The sequence below is a fragment of the Bombina bombina genome, chromosome 2, assembly GCF_027579735.1.
Source record: "Bombina bombina isolate aBomBom1 chromosome 2, aBomBom1.pri, whole genome shotgun sequence".
NCBI lineage: Eukaryota > Metazoa > Chordata > Amphibia > Anura > Bombinatoridae > Bombina > Bombina bombina.
Window position 1 is genome coordinate 605626678 of NC_069500.1, and position 17628 is coordinate 605644305.

At 37.6% G+C, this 17628-nt stretch overlaps 1 protein-coding gene across 1 annotated transcript in view; it reads right to left on the reverse strand.

Moving 5' to 3' along the window:
* Positions 1 to 17628, reverse strand: part of PGM5 (phosphoglucomutase 5) — a 286735-nt gene that overhangs the window by 112821 nt on the left and 156286 nt on the right. The window contains exon 7 of the mRNA XM_053702531.1: positions 15691 to 15806. Within this exon, the coding sequence (XP_053558506.1) occupies positions 15691 to 15806 (116 nt within the window). The remainder of the gene's footprint in view (positions 1 to 15690; positions 15807 to 17628) is intronic.

Sequence of the window (17628 nt, forward strand, 5' to 3'; positions counted from 1 at the left end):
TTTGTTGCTACTACCTCTTGAGGAAGTTTATTCCATAAATCAATCACTCTTTCTGTAAAGAAGTGCTTCCTCAAATTATTCCTGAATCTACTACCCTTTAGCTTGAGCTCATGACCCCTTGTTCTTGAATTTTCCATTTTATGTAAAATACCCACAGCCTCAGTTTTACTAAACCCTTTAATGTACTTGAAATTTGCTATCATATCACCTCTTTCCCTTCTCTCCTCTAAGCTATACATATTTAGGTAATTGAGCCTGTCCTGGTAAGTTTTATTTTTTAGACCATGTACCATTTTGGTAGCCCTCCTTTGCACAGATTCAAGTTTGTTAATATCCTTCTGAAGATATGGCCTCCAGAACTGCAAACAATACTCAAGATGAGGCCTAACTAATGATCTATAAAGTGGCATAAGAACCTTACTATTTCTGCTGCAAATACCTCTACCAATACATCCAAGCATTCTGCTAGCCTTACTTGCTGCATTACTACATTGTTTACTAAGTTTTAAATCATCTGAAATAATAATTCCCAAGTCCTGTTCCTCGTCTGTAACAGTCAGTAAAGTGTATTTGAGTCTGTAATTAACATTTGGATTTTTCTTCCCTAAATGCATTATTTTACACTTTGCTGTGTTAAACTTTAGATCCCAGTCGTTTGTCCAATCTTCCAATTGTTGTATATCACTTCTCATTTTGTCTACCCCCCCTGGAACATCCACTCTGTTGCAAATTTTTGTATCATCTGCAAAGAGACATACTTTCCCCTGTAGCCCTTTGCTGATATCGTAGATAAATATGTTAAACAAAACAGGCCCCAGAACTGACCCCTGAGGAACACCACTAGTAACAGCTCCCTCTGCTGAATGAACTCCATTTACTAAGACACTTTGTTTTCTGTCCTTAAGCCAGCATTACACCCAGTTCACAATTTTTGAATCTAGACCAAGGAGATATAGTTTGTGAATAAGTTTATTGTGTGGGACGGTGTCAAATGCTTTGCTGAAATCTAGATATGCTACATCAACTGCTCCTCCCTTGTCTAATACTTTTGTTACATAATCAAAGAAGTCAATTAGATTAGTCTGACATGATCTCCCTGAAGTAAAACCATGCTGATTTTGGTCCTCTAAATTGTTTGTCTTTATGTAAGTCATAATTCTTTCTTTTAAGAGGCTTTCCATTAATTTCCCTACTACTGAAGTTAAACTAACTGGCCTGTAGTTGCCAGATTCTTCTCTACTGCCCTTTTTATGAAGAGGTATTACATTTGCTATTTTCCAATCATCTGGGACAGCTCCTGTTAATAGTGACTGATTAAACAGATCAGTTAATGGGACAGTTAGCACTGATCGAAGTTCTTTTAAAACCCTTGGATGAATATTATCAGGACCCACTGCCTTTGTAACATTTGTTTTTGATAATGCTAACAAAACCTCATCCTCTGTAAAAAGATTACTGTTAAGCTTGTTTCTATTTTGCGTAGCATCCCTTAATGTAGACATTGTATCTTCACAATCTTTAGTGAAAACAGAACAGAAGTAATCATTGAGACAGTCTGCAATCTGCTTATCTCCTTCTATTATTCTACCATCAACTGATTTCAATTTTACTATTCCTACCTTATTTTTTCTTCTTTCACTGATATATCTAAAGAATGTTTTGTCCCCATGTTTTACTGACTGTGCTATCTTCTCTTCTGCATGAGCTTTAACCTTCCTAATTAACTGCTTAGTCTTTTTTTGTTGGAGTCTCCATATTTTCATATCATCATCTGCTTGTGTGTGTCTGTAATTTTTATAAGCTATCTTTTTTGTCTTTACAGCATGTGCTACTTCTTTGGAAAACCAAATTGGTTTCCGCTTTCTTTTACTTTTACAGACATGTCTAATACAGTGTGCGGTTGCATCTAAAATGGCACCTTTCACAAATTCCCACTGTTCTTGAACCCCTGTAATAAGAGTTTTCCCCTTTAAATAGTTTTTTAGGCATTCTCCCATTAATGAAAAATCTGCCGTCCTAAAGTCTAAAACTTTTGTTTTAGTCTGGGTGGACAGTTCCTGAACATGAATACTAAACCAAACAGATTGATGATCACTGGATCCTAAGTTCTCACCTACAGACACATCTGAAACTATATCACTGTTTGTAAGTATTAGATCTAATATAGCTTCCTTACGAGTTGTTTCCTTGACTAATTGTTCAAGTGATTCCCCTAGCAGAGATTCAAGAATATACCTGCTTCTAGCCGATCTAGCAGAAGGAATCTTCCAGTCTATATCTGGCAAATTAAAGTCCCCCAGTACTATAACCTTACCCTTCATGGTCATTTTGGTTATTTCATCTAATAACAGATTGTCCAGTTTTTCATCCTGCAATGGAGGCCTATATACAACCCCTATTCTAAAAACATTTTTATCTCCAATTTCCAAAGTCACCCAAATACTTTCCACCTCATCATTTGTTCCTACAATTTCAGTAACCTTTATATTTTCATTTACATACAAAGCAACTCCTCCACCTTTCTTTCCTACTCTGTTCTTTTTAAATAACCTGTATCCAGGTATGACTATGCCCCAGTCATGCAAATCATTGTACCATGTTTCTGTTATAGCTACTAAATCCAAGTTGTCTCAATGAGCTCAATGCGAACGTGCGCTGGTATTACAAAGAGGAGCACAGATATGGCTTTAGCTAAATTTATATTTTGCACTCCATTTGTAATCTGTCCCCATGTGTGATAATCACTGCTGTATATCAGTCTGCAAATTGTCAGAACCAAGGTAACGCATGGCCTCCTGAAGATGCACATTGTATTGCATTGTTCCAACAGGAACAGCAGATTATAAAACCAGCATACACAGTAGGAAGCACAGGAAGCAGATGTGTGTGTTTGACTCCAGTGTTCTTACTGACTTGTGCACCGCACGATCCCTTTTTAACCTCTCATAAAACAGGACACATCTGCCACTGCTAGGTACAGCTATGGTTACATAGAGGATGCATCACAAATTCACTTTAGGGCTTTATAACAGTTTTCAGGTGTCACTTGAATCTGCCTGGCCTTTTGAGAAATGAAATATTTGTCTTGAGTTTATATCTTTTTTACATATATTTTTTTCATAAACTACAATTGGGGCAAAACACAAACTGAAATGTTTCAAACTAATCCAGGTTATGTGTAATTTAAGACCAGTCAGGCCCTACAAAGTCCCAAGATGCTGAGATATCCTATTATAACCTTGACATGACAAAAACTACTATTAGCAAAATGTGAAATGTTTTACAAAATATTTATACATTGGCTATTTTCAGATTAAAGGGACATAAAAGTACAAAAATAAAATGATCTAATGTGTTAGTGTATTTTATTTTTGCACTGTTGCTTACAAATCACACTATGTTTATCCCATTAAAGGGGATTCAAAACTTATCTACAGTCAGCTCCAGAGCAGCAATGCATTACTGGGAGCTAGCTGAACACATCTGGTGAGCCAATGAGAAAAGGCATTTAAGTGCAGCTACCAATCACCAGCTAGCTCCCAGTAGTGCAGTGCAGCTCCTGTACCTACCTAGTTATTACAATTGCAGCTATAGCTTAACCATGAAATTTTAATTGTAATTTTCATGAACTGTTTGAATTAGTAAAACTCACTGAGTTAGGTATATGGTATTATAAACATTTAATGTTTTTTTCCCCACCTAACTCCAAAGAAGCAAAAACGCTAAATCAGATCAATTTGAAAACAAGATGGCTAAATAACTCAGTATTCCTGATGATTCCTTATATGTTTGTACTCGTGTTTTTTTCCAATTAACTAATAATATGAATCTATCAGGGTGCAAATGACAATTTAATTAAAAAAATTGCCATTTTTAATAATTAATTTTTTTTTTTACACATGTACAGTTCATTGTAATCAAAGAAAGTCACTCTGAAGATCATATTTAAGCTGTGTAGAAGATTCATAGACACTTGAGAGGCTCATCAAGGGCTTTGCTGGGAAGGAAGAGATCACGCTCTATTGTCACTGAGCTTTGCTTTATTATTTTCCACAGATTCATTAGTAGCAGCTCCTGCCATTAATATCTATACTTATGAGGAGGCCGGTACGGTACTTTGCATCACTCACATGCAGAGCGGGAAAACAATAATTACAGCTGTAGCAGGAGATGCGCATAAAAAACAGTTAATGTTAATATCTGTAAGTGTAAAATATATGTATGGCTGTTTTGTTATGGAAAAGAAGTCTCACTGGATATAATGAAAGGTGTCTCAGACCCCTCACAGACTGGAACAAGGTGCACCGGGCATTCTATGGGTGATTTTTTTACCTACACTCAGAGGCGTAACTAGAAATCACAGGGCCCAGGTGCAAGAATCTAAGAAGTGCCCCCCCCTTAAAAAAAAGTGAATTTGATACATATCTTTTTTTTTTTTTTTTGACATTTAACACAGAAAAAAAAAAATGTGCCCACAGTCTGCGAGATGGTCTGACCCCCTATTACTATATATAGTGACACTGTTTAACCCACCAGTACTGTATATAGTGAGTTAGTGGCACAGTCTGTAATCTGCCGGTGAGATGGTAGTGAGTTAGTGATACAGTCTGTAATCTGCCGGTGAGATGGTAGTGAGTTAGTGACACAGTCTGTAATCTGCCGGTGAGATGGTAGTGAGTTAGTGACACAGTCTGTAATCTGCCGGTGAGATGGTAGTGAGTTAGTGACACAGTCTGTAATCTGCCGGTGAGATGGTAGTGAGTTAGCGACACAGTCTGTAATCTGCCGGTGAGATGGTAGTGAGTTAGTGATACAGTCTGTAATCTGCCGGTGAGATGGTAGTGAGTTAGTGATACAGTCTGTAATCTGCCGGTGAGATGGTAGTGAGTTAGTGACACAGTCTGTAATCTGCCGGTGAGATGGTAGTGAGTTAGTGACACAGTCTGTAATCTGCCGGTGAGATGGTAGTGAGTTAGTGACACAGTCTGTAATCTGCCGGTGAGATGGTAGTGAGTTAGTGACACAGTCTGTAATCTGCCGGTGAGATGGTAGTGAGTTAGTGACACAGTCTGTAATCTGCCGGTGAGATGGTAGTGAGTTAGTGACACAGTCTGTAATCTGCCGGTGAGATGGTAGTGAGTTAGTGACACAGTCTGTAATCTGCCGGTGAGATGGTAGTGAGTTAGTGACACAGTCTGTAATCTGCCGGTGAGATGGTAGTGAGTTAGTGACACAGTCTGTAATCTGCCGGTGAGATGGTAGTGAGTTAGTGACACAGTCTGTAATCTGCCGGTGAGATGGTAGTGAGTTAGTGACACAGTCTGTAATCTGCCGATGAGATGGTAGTGAGTTAGCAACACAGTCTGTAATCTGCTGGTGAGATGGCTGACCTGACCCTACCCGCCCCATTGAAAAAAAAAAAGTTTTACTTTTTTTTTTTAAGCTGCCCCCCTCGGTCGCAGTTCTGTCCTCTGCACCACCGGTAGTTCTGCCCCTACCTACACTAATGACCAGTATGCTGGATTCATAAAGACTCTTGTGAAGTATCTAGTCTGACAAAGCTGTCTCAGTTTTTTCTCCTATTAATTTTTCTTTTACTTTTTAAGTTTACTCTTTTTGCATTTGTTACAGTTTTTGGAGTTTTATTAGTTAATTCCGTTTTTTAGAGTTTTATTAGTTTATTCTGTAACGTTTTAAAGATGTTTTTATGATTCTGGTATCCTTTGTAGTGGTCAACAATTAAGAGATAAGTGCTGCTCCATTGATTATAACGAGAGTCACAGCTTGCAGGTGCGATGAGGTGTGGATACAAATTTCTTTGAATTGAGCTATTTTCTAGTTTTCTTTGAAAAAGTGTGGTTCCTTATTATGAGTAATGCATATAATCACATGTATTGTTTTTTTTTTTTTTTTTTTTTTTTTTTTTATTTTTAAATATTTTTCTGGAAAATAAAACAAACATACAAGTGTAACAGGAAATTCCAGACATCAGAAAACAAAACAGAAAATTCGCCATAGCAGGCTATCATCTCCTCCTTACAATTATAATTTTTATGTTTCTGTTTTAAGCAAGTAGTAAACAATAAATAAAACAAAACAAAAAAAAAAAAAAAAAAAAGGGGGAAAAGAAACCAGAAACCCCCCCCACCAGAGGAGAGGGGGGGGGGGCAATGCTTAGTTCCAATTTGGAAATTCCTTTCTAGCAATCGCATTATTTAATGTTTCTGACTCTCTAAAAGGGTATATTAGCCGCTTCTGTTCTGTTTCCGAAAAGGCCTGAATAAATCTCTTCCACTTGTCAAGAAAGCGTTTAATCTGAGTTTCAGAATTAACTGTTGTATCAAATTGCTCCACTATCAATTGTCCCTTAATATTATTAATACATTCTATTAGGCTGGGGGCTTTCGTGGACTTCCAATGTTTCAGGATTAGTGATCTCCCTATTAGTATTGCTGTATTTACAAATTTAAAATTAATCTGCCGTCTGGGAGTTTGATACATAAAAATAATATCCTCTTTTTCTATTTTGATATTTTTCCCATTGATCCTGTTCAGCCAGAAATTCAGCTTACCCCAGAATTTCTGAATCTTTGGACAGGACCATAAACAATGTGTCAAATCCGCAGATGGGAAACTGCATCTAGCACATTTATTTTCGGCATTTTTATCCCATTTTGCTTTTACAGCAGGTGTAATATAAACCTTATTTATCACTTTCATTTGGGACTCTCTCCAACCTATGGATAGTGTTGCTTTGTCTACCAAATTGAAACTTTTTTGTAGCCTTTCTATTGGCTGTCGCCAGCTTGCTGCCAAAGCCCCTATTCTTGTTGTTTCTTGAAACTTTTTTATTATCTTATACCAAAAAGAGATAGAATAGTTTCCTTGACTATATACATTCAATACCATATTCATCTTTTCGCCTAAGCTATCTTGCATAGATTCTTTATTAAGAGTTTCTAAAAAATGCCGTATTTGCAAATAAGCATAAAATTCATTATTAGGGATTCCAAACTCACTTCTTAAATCCTGAAATGTTCTACAGGCTTTAGTTTCCCTGTCTTGCAATTGTTGTAAGTAGATTAGGCCCTTCCTCTTCCATCTATGAAAGACCTTCGACTCTATTGCTGGTATAAAATTGGGGTTCCCCACTATTGTCAGATACTTTGAATATTCTGGGCTAACTCGTAGTAATTTCAACAGTTTATGCCATGCAGCAATTATATTCTTAATGGTGGATAGCTTTTTAACTTTGTCTGGTTATTTCCCTTTATGATGTAGCAGAGCCTTTAAGCCATATGGGGCCACTAAGAATTCTTCTATATCATTTGTGGCGAAATAATTTGCCTCTGTTAACCATTCTAATGCGAATTTACCCATGCATATTAAGTTATATAGCTCTATATCTGGAAAAGCTAAGCCAGCCCCTGTTTTAAATAGTGACAAATTATGTAGTGCAATCGCTTTCCGTTTGTTGCCCCATAAAAATTTTAGACAGTCTCGTTTAAATGATACTAAGTCCTTACGATTAATAAATCTAGGTAAGTTTTGTAGTAAGTTCAGAATTTTAGGGAATAGGATCATTTTAATTAGATTTATTTTGCCTGACAGGGTCAATGGAAATTTAGCCCAGCTGGCCATATCCTTAGACAATTTTGCCCAGATTTGGGGGTAGTTTAGTGTATACCAATTTTCGGGGTCTCTGGACAGTGTAATGCCTAAATACTTTAACTTTCCATTTGCATTCTTGAATGGAGCATTCTTATAGCTATCTTTTTTTTTCTATTAACCACAAAATCTCTGATTTATTGACATTTACTTTATAGCCTGCAAACTTACTGAAATCTCCCAGAATTTGAATTAGTAGGGGAATATTTATTTGCGTGTCTCTTAGGAAGACCAATAAATCGTCCGCGTATAATAGAAGCGTAATTCTTCTATTCCCTAGCCAGATCCCATCTATTTCCTTTCTCAAATATATAGCTAAAGGTTCAATAGCTAAATTGAACAAATAAGGTGATAACGGGCACCCTTGTCTGGTTCCTTTCTGTAAAGTAAAGTTCTGTGATATATTACCATTTATCAAGATGTTAGCCTGTGGTTCGTTATATATCAGTTGTACCAGTCTGAGGAAAGAACCTGTGATACCAAAGTTTCTAATTGTTGTAAATAGGTGATCCCATGTAATCCTATCGAAAGCTTTTTCAGCATCTATAGATGTGATGGCCATATCTGTTTGAATCCCCGTTCCCTTTTTTTTTTCTGGTTCCAGTAATAGTCTATTATCAACTGTAATTTCCTCAGATTGGTTGTAGACGTCCTCTTAGGCATAAAGCCGACTTGATCTTTATGGATTAATGGGATCATCATTTTCTTTAATCTTTGGGCAATTATGCTCATAAGAAGTTTGTAGTCACTATTTAACAGTGAGATCGGTCTATATGAGCCCATCTCTTCCGGGTTCTTACCTTTTTTTAAGACTAATGAAATTGTTGAAGTTGTAAAATATTTGGACTGCATTTTATTATTAATATACATTGTATTAAAAAGGCCTTCTAACGTAGGGGTTATTTCTTCCTTCAAAATTTTATAAAGTTCTATCTGAACCTGATCTGGGCCAGGTGCCTTGTTACCCGCCGTTTTATTGATTGCTTTCCTTATTTCTTCCTGTGATATGGGTCTATTCAGCACGTCTAAATCTTCTTTATCTAGCTTTGGTAGTCTGATTTTATCCCAAAAATCTGCTTTTGCTTCCAGAGTGATCTTATCCTTTGTATACAAGTTTTGATAATATTTATATATGTACTCGTTTATTTCTTTTATATTGGTCAATCTCTCTGATCCCTTTCTAATCATCTCTATAGCATGCTTCTTCTTCTTAACCCTCACTAGGTTTGCCAGAAATTTACCAGCCCTACCACTGTGTCTATAAAAAAACGCCCTCGTTCTAAGATCTTCTTGTCTTAGTTTCTGCATAAGAAAAGTGTCTCTTCCTGATTTAGCCCTTATATATTTGTCCCAAAGTATCCCTGATCTATCACTTAAAAATGCATTGTAGCAGTTTCTTACCTGCCCTGCCAGTTGTATCTCTTTCTGTTGTGCTATCCGCTTATTTCTAACTAGGTACGCCTTAGTTTCCCCTCTAATGAACGCTTTAAAAGCCTCCCAGAAGATTTCATATTTGTTTTCATATTCCTTATTGAAATGTATATATTCCTGCCATTTTCTCTTTAGCCAATCTTTAAATTGTATATTAGTACTTAAATGCGTCGGGAAGAAAAACTTTGCTGGATCTCTTTTGACCCTTTTAAACTTAAAATTTAATAAAATAATAGCATGGTCCGATATTATCACCTCTTTAATATCGGATAATATTTCTGTACCTAATAGGTTTTCTGAAATCAAGAAAACATCTATCCTGGACATGGTTTTATGACTGTGAGATATACACAAAAAACATTTTACATCAGGGTTCTGAATTCTCCAAATGTCTTTAAGTCTTAAATTCTTACAAATTCTTAAGTAACTTAGTTTCTGCTCGGCTATTACTATTCCTAGAGGGTTTCAGCCTGTCTAATGTTGGATACATCACCATGTTTAAATCGCCTCCCAATATTATATTTTCCGTACCGTAATTCATTAGTTTGACTTGAATCTTGTTCCAAAAAACTTTATCTAGGCTATTTGGGCCATAAATATTGCATAGAATCAAGGATCTTTCATAAACTATAATGTGTAATATTGCAAACCTTCCTTCTATATCTAGTTCTTTCCCCACAATTTTGTAATCTAGTTTTTTATTAAATAAGAACGCTACACCCCTTTTTCTTGTCGTGCAGGGTGTTACAATCACCTCCTCAACCCATCCTACTTTAAGTTTGTCTAATTCCTGTTTTTTCAAATGTGTCTCTTGTAGCATAATTATATCTGCATTATTTTTTTTACATTGCTTCAAAATATTCTTCCTTTTCCATAATGAGGAAATCCCACCCACATTCCATGATATTACTTTTAATTGTTCATCCATCAGACATTATAACATACCCTCTAGCGCATTGGGGGAAGAGAAAAAGAGAAAAAAAAAAAAAAAAAGGGGGGGGGGGGAGGGGGGCCCCTTGGGTAAGGGAAAACGGGTATGGGAAAATAATAACACAACAAAGAACATAATAAGCAAAAAACAAAGCATCATATAAAAACCAGATACAGAGGAGGCCTCCTCCGTATCGCCCAAAAATGCTGAGAACAACCTGCTCAGCTAGAACTATAACCATGACATCTCTTGGAGGCCCTAGCCTATTAATTATAGTATTAAAACTATTAATCCTCTCGTGCTTCATTCTTCCTTAGAACCTGATTAATCTAATTTTGGATTAATTCCTATACCTGTATTCAGTTACTAAGAATGCTGTCTGGCATATAGGAAATCTTTCGCTTCTTCGTAATTATTCAGTAGAACGTTTCCTTGTTCGTTAAAAATTTTAATTTTGGCTGGATATATAATTGAAGCTTTCAGACCCGTTTTGATTAAGCTTTTACAAATAGGTACCATTTCTTTACGTTTTTTTGACGTTTCTACTGAAAAATCTTGGAAGAGCAAAATGTTATACTCTCCTATCTTTACTGGGAATTTTTTCCTATATTGACTCATAATCGTGGCTTTATCTTGAAAGTTCAAATACTTAACAATAACTGGTCTAAACTTAGCCTTACCATCCGCATAGGTTCTAGCACTACCTACTCTGTGCGCTCTTTCAACCTGTATCCCTTGGGGGGGGGATTTGCATACCCAACCCTTGAGGTAGTTGTATTGCAGTAAAGTGTATTAAATCCTGAAATTCCTCTATCTCTGGGAGTCCTATAATTCTGACATTGCTTCGTCTAGCTCTGTCTTCTAATTCTTCGACTTTATTTTGTAGTATATGTATTTGGCTAGATTGTTCCTTCAGTTTAGTCTCATGTCTGGTATTCATATCCTCTATATCTGATATTCTGGTTTCTGCTTCTTGTAACCTCTCTGAAAACTGTTTAACTTCTGCCCTTAGTTCTGAAATATCCCTCTTTAGCTGGTCAAACTGTGGCAGCATAATGTCTGATAATTGTTTTACTAGGTCCTGAGACTCCATCGTATTTATATTTGTTGTTTCTAGTAAGCTTCTATTCTCTATGTCTAAACTATTTATTTTTAGGCTTTTTTTTTCTTTCCCTTTTGGCGGCATTGCCGGTGATTTGTTTTTAATAGTGACAAACCTTTCCATATGTGGGTATATAGATTATATAGACCAATAAGGGCCTAGTGGTGGCCTGACAAATCCAAGTGGGGGGACGGGAGAAGTGGCAAAAAGGACAAGGGGGGGGGAGTGATTTGTGCGAGGGGTGCGTTCTACGACAGTGTGCTAGCACTTATATTCGTGGGGGGAGTGACTGACTATGGCAATGCCTAATTATACGTCAAGAAACAGTTATCTGTATTTTAGAAACACTTAATAAAATTAGCTGTCGACCCTGTATACTATTGAGATTGCTTTTACTCTCTTGACCTCTAAGTGATTTATAAAGCCTATTACCTTAAATACTGATAGCAATATCCCTACAGTAACCTAAGATTATTAACAATTTTCCCTTTAATTGCTGTCTCTTCACTTAGGTTTCAGTTACCCAAATCTTTCACAGTTTAAACAGGTTAGATTGCTCCTACTTATCTTTACAGCCACAAACTTAGTTTTCAACAAATGATTATACTCTTTAGATAATGTTCGAGCTTGTGACAAGTTTTTTAGTTGTCCTCAGCTTAAAGCCAGTATTCTTTTAAACGCAGTGTATCACCTTAAATATCGATATCAATATAGCAATCTTCCTTAAGTACCCTAAACCAGAGCAAATTTCTAGCAAACCCTTATAAGTTATTATACATATTCTTTCAAAACACTGGCTAACCACAATTAAACTTTTAACCTTCTAGAAATTTCTTAAATTACTACCAGTATTCAACCTTGATCTTTGCCTATTACAATACTTTGGGAACTTAGGGCTTTATTGCATGCCACAAAAACGAAGGGTGAAACTTATTATATAGCTCTTATAGTTCTCTGAGCAGTCTCACTCCTAATAAACGTTCTTATGGTTAATTTTTCCAGATGTCTCTAAAGTTATCTCATTCTATTGCTGCTAAGAGCAAGCTGCAGCTGTCTGCTTGCACCCAGTCTGGCCAATGCTTCGCCCTGTTCCTGCTTGGCCATTATAATTGCCTTCTTGCTATAGGCTCCTGTATAGTCACATACATAAATCTCAAAATCAGAAGCATTCAATAACCGTTATAGGCTTGTATAACAGACTTCCACCAGTCAGTTATTTTTCCTTCAGCAAAGTGTTTGTGTTAGACTTTAAAGGGACATTCCACCCACATTTTTTCTTTCATGATTTAGAAAGAGAATGCAATTTTAAAAATCTTTCTAATTTACTTATATTATCTAATTTGTTTTATTCTCTTGATATTCTTTGATGAAAAGCATATCTAGATATGCTCCCTAGCTGCTGATTGGTTGCTGCACATAGAAGCCTCGTGTGATTGGCTCACCATGTGCATTGCTTTTTCTTCAACTAAGGATATTTAAAAAATTAAGCAAAATAAATAATGGAAGTAAATTGTAATGTTGTTTAAATTTCTATTCTCTATCTGAATCATGAAAGAAAGATTTTGGGTTTAGTGGCCCTTTAAATATATGCAGCAAACAGCCTTCAATGTAAGCTATATCAATTCGCCCAGAAAAACAGGGGCTATTTTTTCCCCTCTTTCCTAACCCGCCAGGACTTCACCCACCTTGCGGTACCTGGCTGTTAAGACTCTCCTGGAAACTTTATTTGTATTTATCTTTATTCTTCGTGGGGGGGGCCCTGCTTGCATCAGTATGCTGTTTCCTGTAAGGGGGGCTTATTACACTGGATGCCCTTTCACACATAGGCCTTGTCTACTTGGGGCAGTCCTCCGTCTTAAGACAAAACTCCACCGAGTCTTTACATACACCCCCGTGAGGATTATCAACAGTGGATATCTGGCCTTGTCCCGTCTCCCTTAGTCTTCGTTCCCCCCACACAGATTCTTCCAAATAATAAAAAAAGTACCTTACATTTGAGGTTGATTGCTGTCTCTCCGGTCTTGCCAGCATATTTGTGCCTTGCCGGTTCTACATGACTCTCCGCACCGGAACTCTGTTCCTCCAAGAGGTGACCCAGGCAATGGGTCTGTGTTACGCCTATTTCTTGGCGGCCGTCCTGCTCACCCTCCGTCGGGTTCCAAGCTTCCCGCTACTGCTGCGGGCACCAGGCAGATCGCCTAAAGGTCAGGCTTGTCGAGCCAAATACTCGGAGCACTTGGGGCTTGTTGCGCGCTCTCTTCCAACCGAAGCGCTACCACACACAGCATCCGTGCAGCTCCGCCCCTTCCGGCCACCCACATTTATTGTTTTGTATCAGAATATGACATTCTAATTGGTATAGTTACTCTGTGCAAACATTATCCAAATTTCATATGACAAATTATTCTGATTGCCTTGCTGCTTGGTAACACTTTCATCCAGAGGGCCAGGCCTGCACTGAGGTGAGGATATGACTTGAGAAGGTGCAATGTACCCTGTGTATTTAGTTTATGAGAAGCATTTATGGAATCAGGAGGTGTAATATATAGTGTTATTCTTTATATAGGAAACACCGAATATTGGGACAAGATGGTCCATACAGGGAGCAGGGCATAAAGGGGGAAAAGGAGCTGTGCTGAGGGGCCCCACAAATGTGTCTTGCCCAAGACCCCCTACCCCCGCAAATGCAAAACATGACCCTGCAGATTGTTATTAATTTACTCTTACTTTACAGTCACACATTATTTATATTTTGTGGAAACCTTTATCAGTGTTATTTATTATTATTATTATCGGTTATTTGCAGAGCGCCAACAGATTCTGCAGCGCTATAAACAAATGCGGAGTACAACAAAACAATTATAGGTATCAAATGGGTAGAGGGCCCTGCCAAGAGTTGCACTGTTGTAGTCAGCTCTTAAGAAGGTGTTCTACAAACAGCTGGACTCTTAGGTTAAATGCTAAGGGGGTTCAGGGGATATCAATGGAGGAGAGGAACTGGTATAAAGAAAGGTTAGCGTAGGTTGTATGCATCCCTGAACAGTAGAGTCTTTAGGGAGCACTTGAAGCTTTTAAAACTAGAAGAGAGTCTTGTGGAGCGAGGCAGAGAGTTCCACAAGATGGGAGCCAGTCTGGAGAAGTCCTGCAAACGGGAGTGTGATGAGGTGACAAGAGAGGAGGGGAGTAGGAGGTTGTGAGCAGAGCGAAAGGGACGGGAGGGAGAGTATCTGGAGACAAGGTCTGAGATATAGGGGGGGGAGCAGTGCAGTTGAGGGCTTTGTATGTCAGAATGAGAATTTTGTGTTTTATCCTAGAGGCAAGAGGAAGTCAGTGAAGGGATTGGCAGAGAGGTGCAGCAGATGAAGAGCGATGTGTAAGGAAGATGAGTCTGGCAGAGGCATTCATTATGGATTGTAAAGGAGCTAGGCGGCAGGTGGGGAGACCAGAAAATACAGAGTTGCAGTAATCGAGGCGGGAAAGAATGAGAGAGTGGATTCAAATCTTAGTTGTGTCTTGTGTAAGGAAGTGTCTAATTTTAGAGATGTTTTTAAGGTGGAAGCGGCAGGCTTTAGCCAATGACTGAATGTGAGGAGTGAAAGAAAGATCTGAGTCAAATGTGACCCCGAGACATCGGGCATGCGGGGTAGGGGTAATGATGGAGTTGTCGACAGTTATAGAGAGATTGGAGGTGGAGAGTTTAGAAGAAGGGGGGAAAATAAGGAACTCAGTTTTGGAGAGATTTAGCTTGAGGTAGTGAGAGGACATCAGTTAGAGATGTGAGAAAGACAGTTAGTGACACTTGGTCATATGCCATTGGTCATATGTTTAAACATGGTTATTATCCAATTACACAAAACTTCTTTTCTCTCCCTCTATCCATAACATCGTTCTGCCATTTCACTTTATCTTTTTCCCAGTAATAGTAGATGTAATAACACTAACAAACATTTACTTATATACCATCCTGTTTCTTATAGTTTTCATTCACTGCTCAGTGTTTAACTAAATTCGCTGTTATATCATTTTCTAGTTGAAAAATATTTCTAAATAAAATGGTAATTCTCCATATGGATTGCAGTGGCTTGTAAAACTAAGCACAAAACCACCAAAGCAATGTACATTGGACATCTTCCAACAGTCCTGGATCTTGTAGGATTGTCTCAGGTTGAGTGGTCTATCTAACCCTGCCCATGTCATATATCCCGCCCCTCTTGCTGCAGCTCCGCCCCTTTACCTCCCTGTCCTGTAAAACTTTCAAGAAATTTCAGGAGGTATGATAATATTTTTGCATGAAAATTCTAAAATACTGGTATTTAGGGCATAAGTTGGGCTTTTCCATGGATTTAAAAGTTAGGTGAATTTTGACACATAATCATATCCACACATTTTTTTCTCTCTCTCACACACACCTGAACATTATCTCATTTCAATAAAATATCTAGAAAATGTATAACCACTTTGTAATTCTCTTTAAAATATTATAAATTAATTTCTGGTGACAGGTCTATTATAGTAGTTAACTTTCCCTTCTTGATTACTCTACAATAAATTATCTCACCTGTGCCAAAGCTCTCTTCTCCACAAAGAGAACACCGTCCCGAGTCCATTAGATTTGCAAAAAACTTCCAACCAGTTGGCGTTTCATAGACAGGAACTTTCATTGATTTTGCTACTCTGAAAAACAATATAATAGCATATGTTATACATCATATAATAACACATTAGCACCATAGTTTAATAATGGTGGAGTCCCAGGCTAAACACAGCTGGTGACTGGAAGAATCGTGTAAGTGATGCTGCTGATTGGCTAACCCGCTGTGTCCTGCTTGGTACCAGTAATTCTCTGTGGCTCCTCAGCTGGACTTTATGTGTTAACTCTTTGTTATACCCATAGGGCAAGATTACAAGTCATGCGGCAAACCAGATTTTCACAGTTGTGAAAACACCGCGTGCGTTATGGCTTTTACGCATTTGGGGTTGTGCATGTTTTACAAGTTGCAAAATAGCTTATTTTTTGCGCACGTTAACCTGCGTAATCCAAACAGCCAAATTGCGTTTGCGTTCACGTATTCTCCCATAGAAGTCAATGGAGAAGACAAATAGAAAACCCCCCCACAAAAACCCTAATCTATTGCACAAAGCCCATGAAGTATTCTCCTCAAAAAGTGTACATGAAAATCAGAAAATTTCATATTGCAAGAATGTTTTCGTAACGGAATATGTTCTATTTAATTCTAATAAATATTTCTCTATATATGTGATGATATTTGGACTGATATATTGCGAGATATGCATATGAATATATATATGTCTAGAAATCTCGAGATCTATATGTGAATATCTCTTTGAAAATCCCTCTAAGATATTGTGTAATGTGCATAAGATTGTAATGTAAAATATTTTCATTATCTCTATAGTTAAACATATCTCTATACATATAAATGCATGTTTCTCTATGTATGTGTTTGTATGTCAATGTAAAATCCCTTCATCTGCATTTTTTTTTTCTAACACCCGAGAACTCCTATCTTTGAACCTTTATAACTTTTGTGTTCAATATTTTTTTTTAAATCATTTTTATTAGACAGTGTTAATATGAGTGTAACTGTACTTTGTAATGTAGTTTTGAAGTGTTTCATGAAACTTTTATGTTGCGGAAAACTGTTAACTACAGCTTTTCGAGCACTAAAAGGATTGCTGTGTAAAAGGCGATTGCGAGCGCGCAATTATGATTTATCAAGACTTGTAATACCTGCGCAATGGAAATTGATTGCGAAAAGACCATATCATGGATGGAAAACCCATACTGCGCAACTTGTAATCTTGCCCATAGAGTTTTATTGTCAGTAGTGCAAAAATGTCTCACTTTAATAAATTAGACCATGTAATGTTTTCACTACACTGTCACTTTAAGCAAATGATACATTGCCAGCAAAAGTAAAACGTGTTTGCTATCTCATTCATTTGATTACTGCCGATGTGTTTGAATGCAGGATTTTTCACTTCAACCCATGTGGTATAATTAATCATTTCATATGATTTTGAATAATGTTATAATAAATATTTTTTAAACTTTAAACCCTCAGTTGCAATAATAAGGGAGCATATCTATACTATAATCGCGTTTGTATCGCGTAAGCTGCATCGAGGTGGATTCCGAAAATGGTAGGGTGGTGAAAGAATCCACCGCAGGTGGATTCTTTCTCCACCCTGACATTTTCGGAATCCACCTGGATACAGCGTAGCCAAACAAAGCATTATGAACATCTTCTATCTTCATCCGGAGCGAAGGTGGCGTGGAGCGGAGGTGATCGCAGAGCAGAGGTAATCGCGGAGCAGGAACGGCGGCCGTGGAGCAGGACCAGTGTGGAGGTTCCTCTTCATGCGGTCGCCGCACACTGAAGATTGAATGCAAGGTACCCCATTTTTAATGGGGTACCGTGCATTCCTATTGGCTGAAATTTTGAAATCAGCCAGTAGGATGAGAGCTACTGAA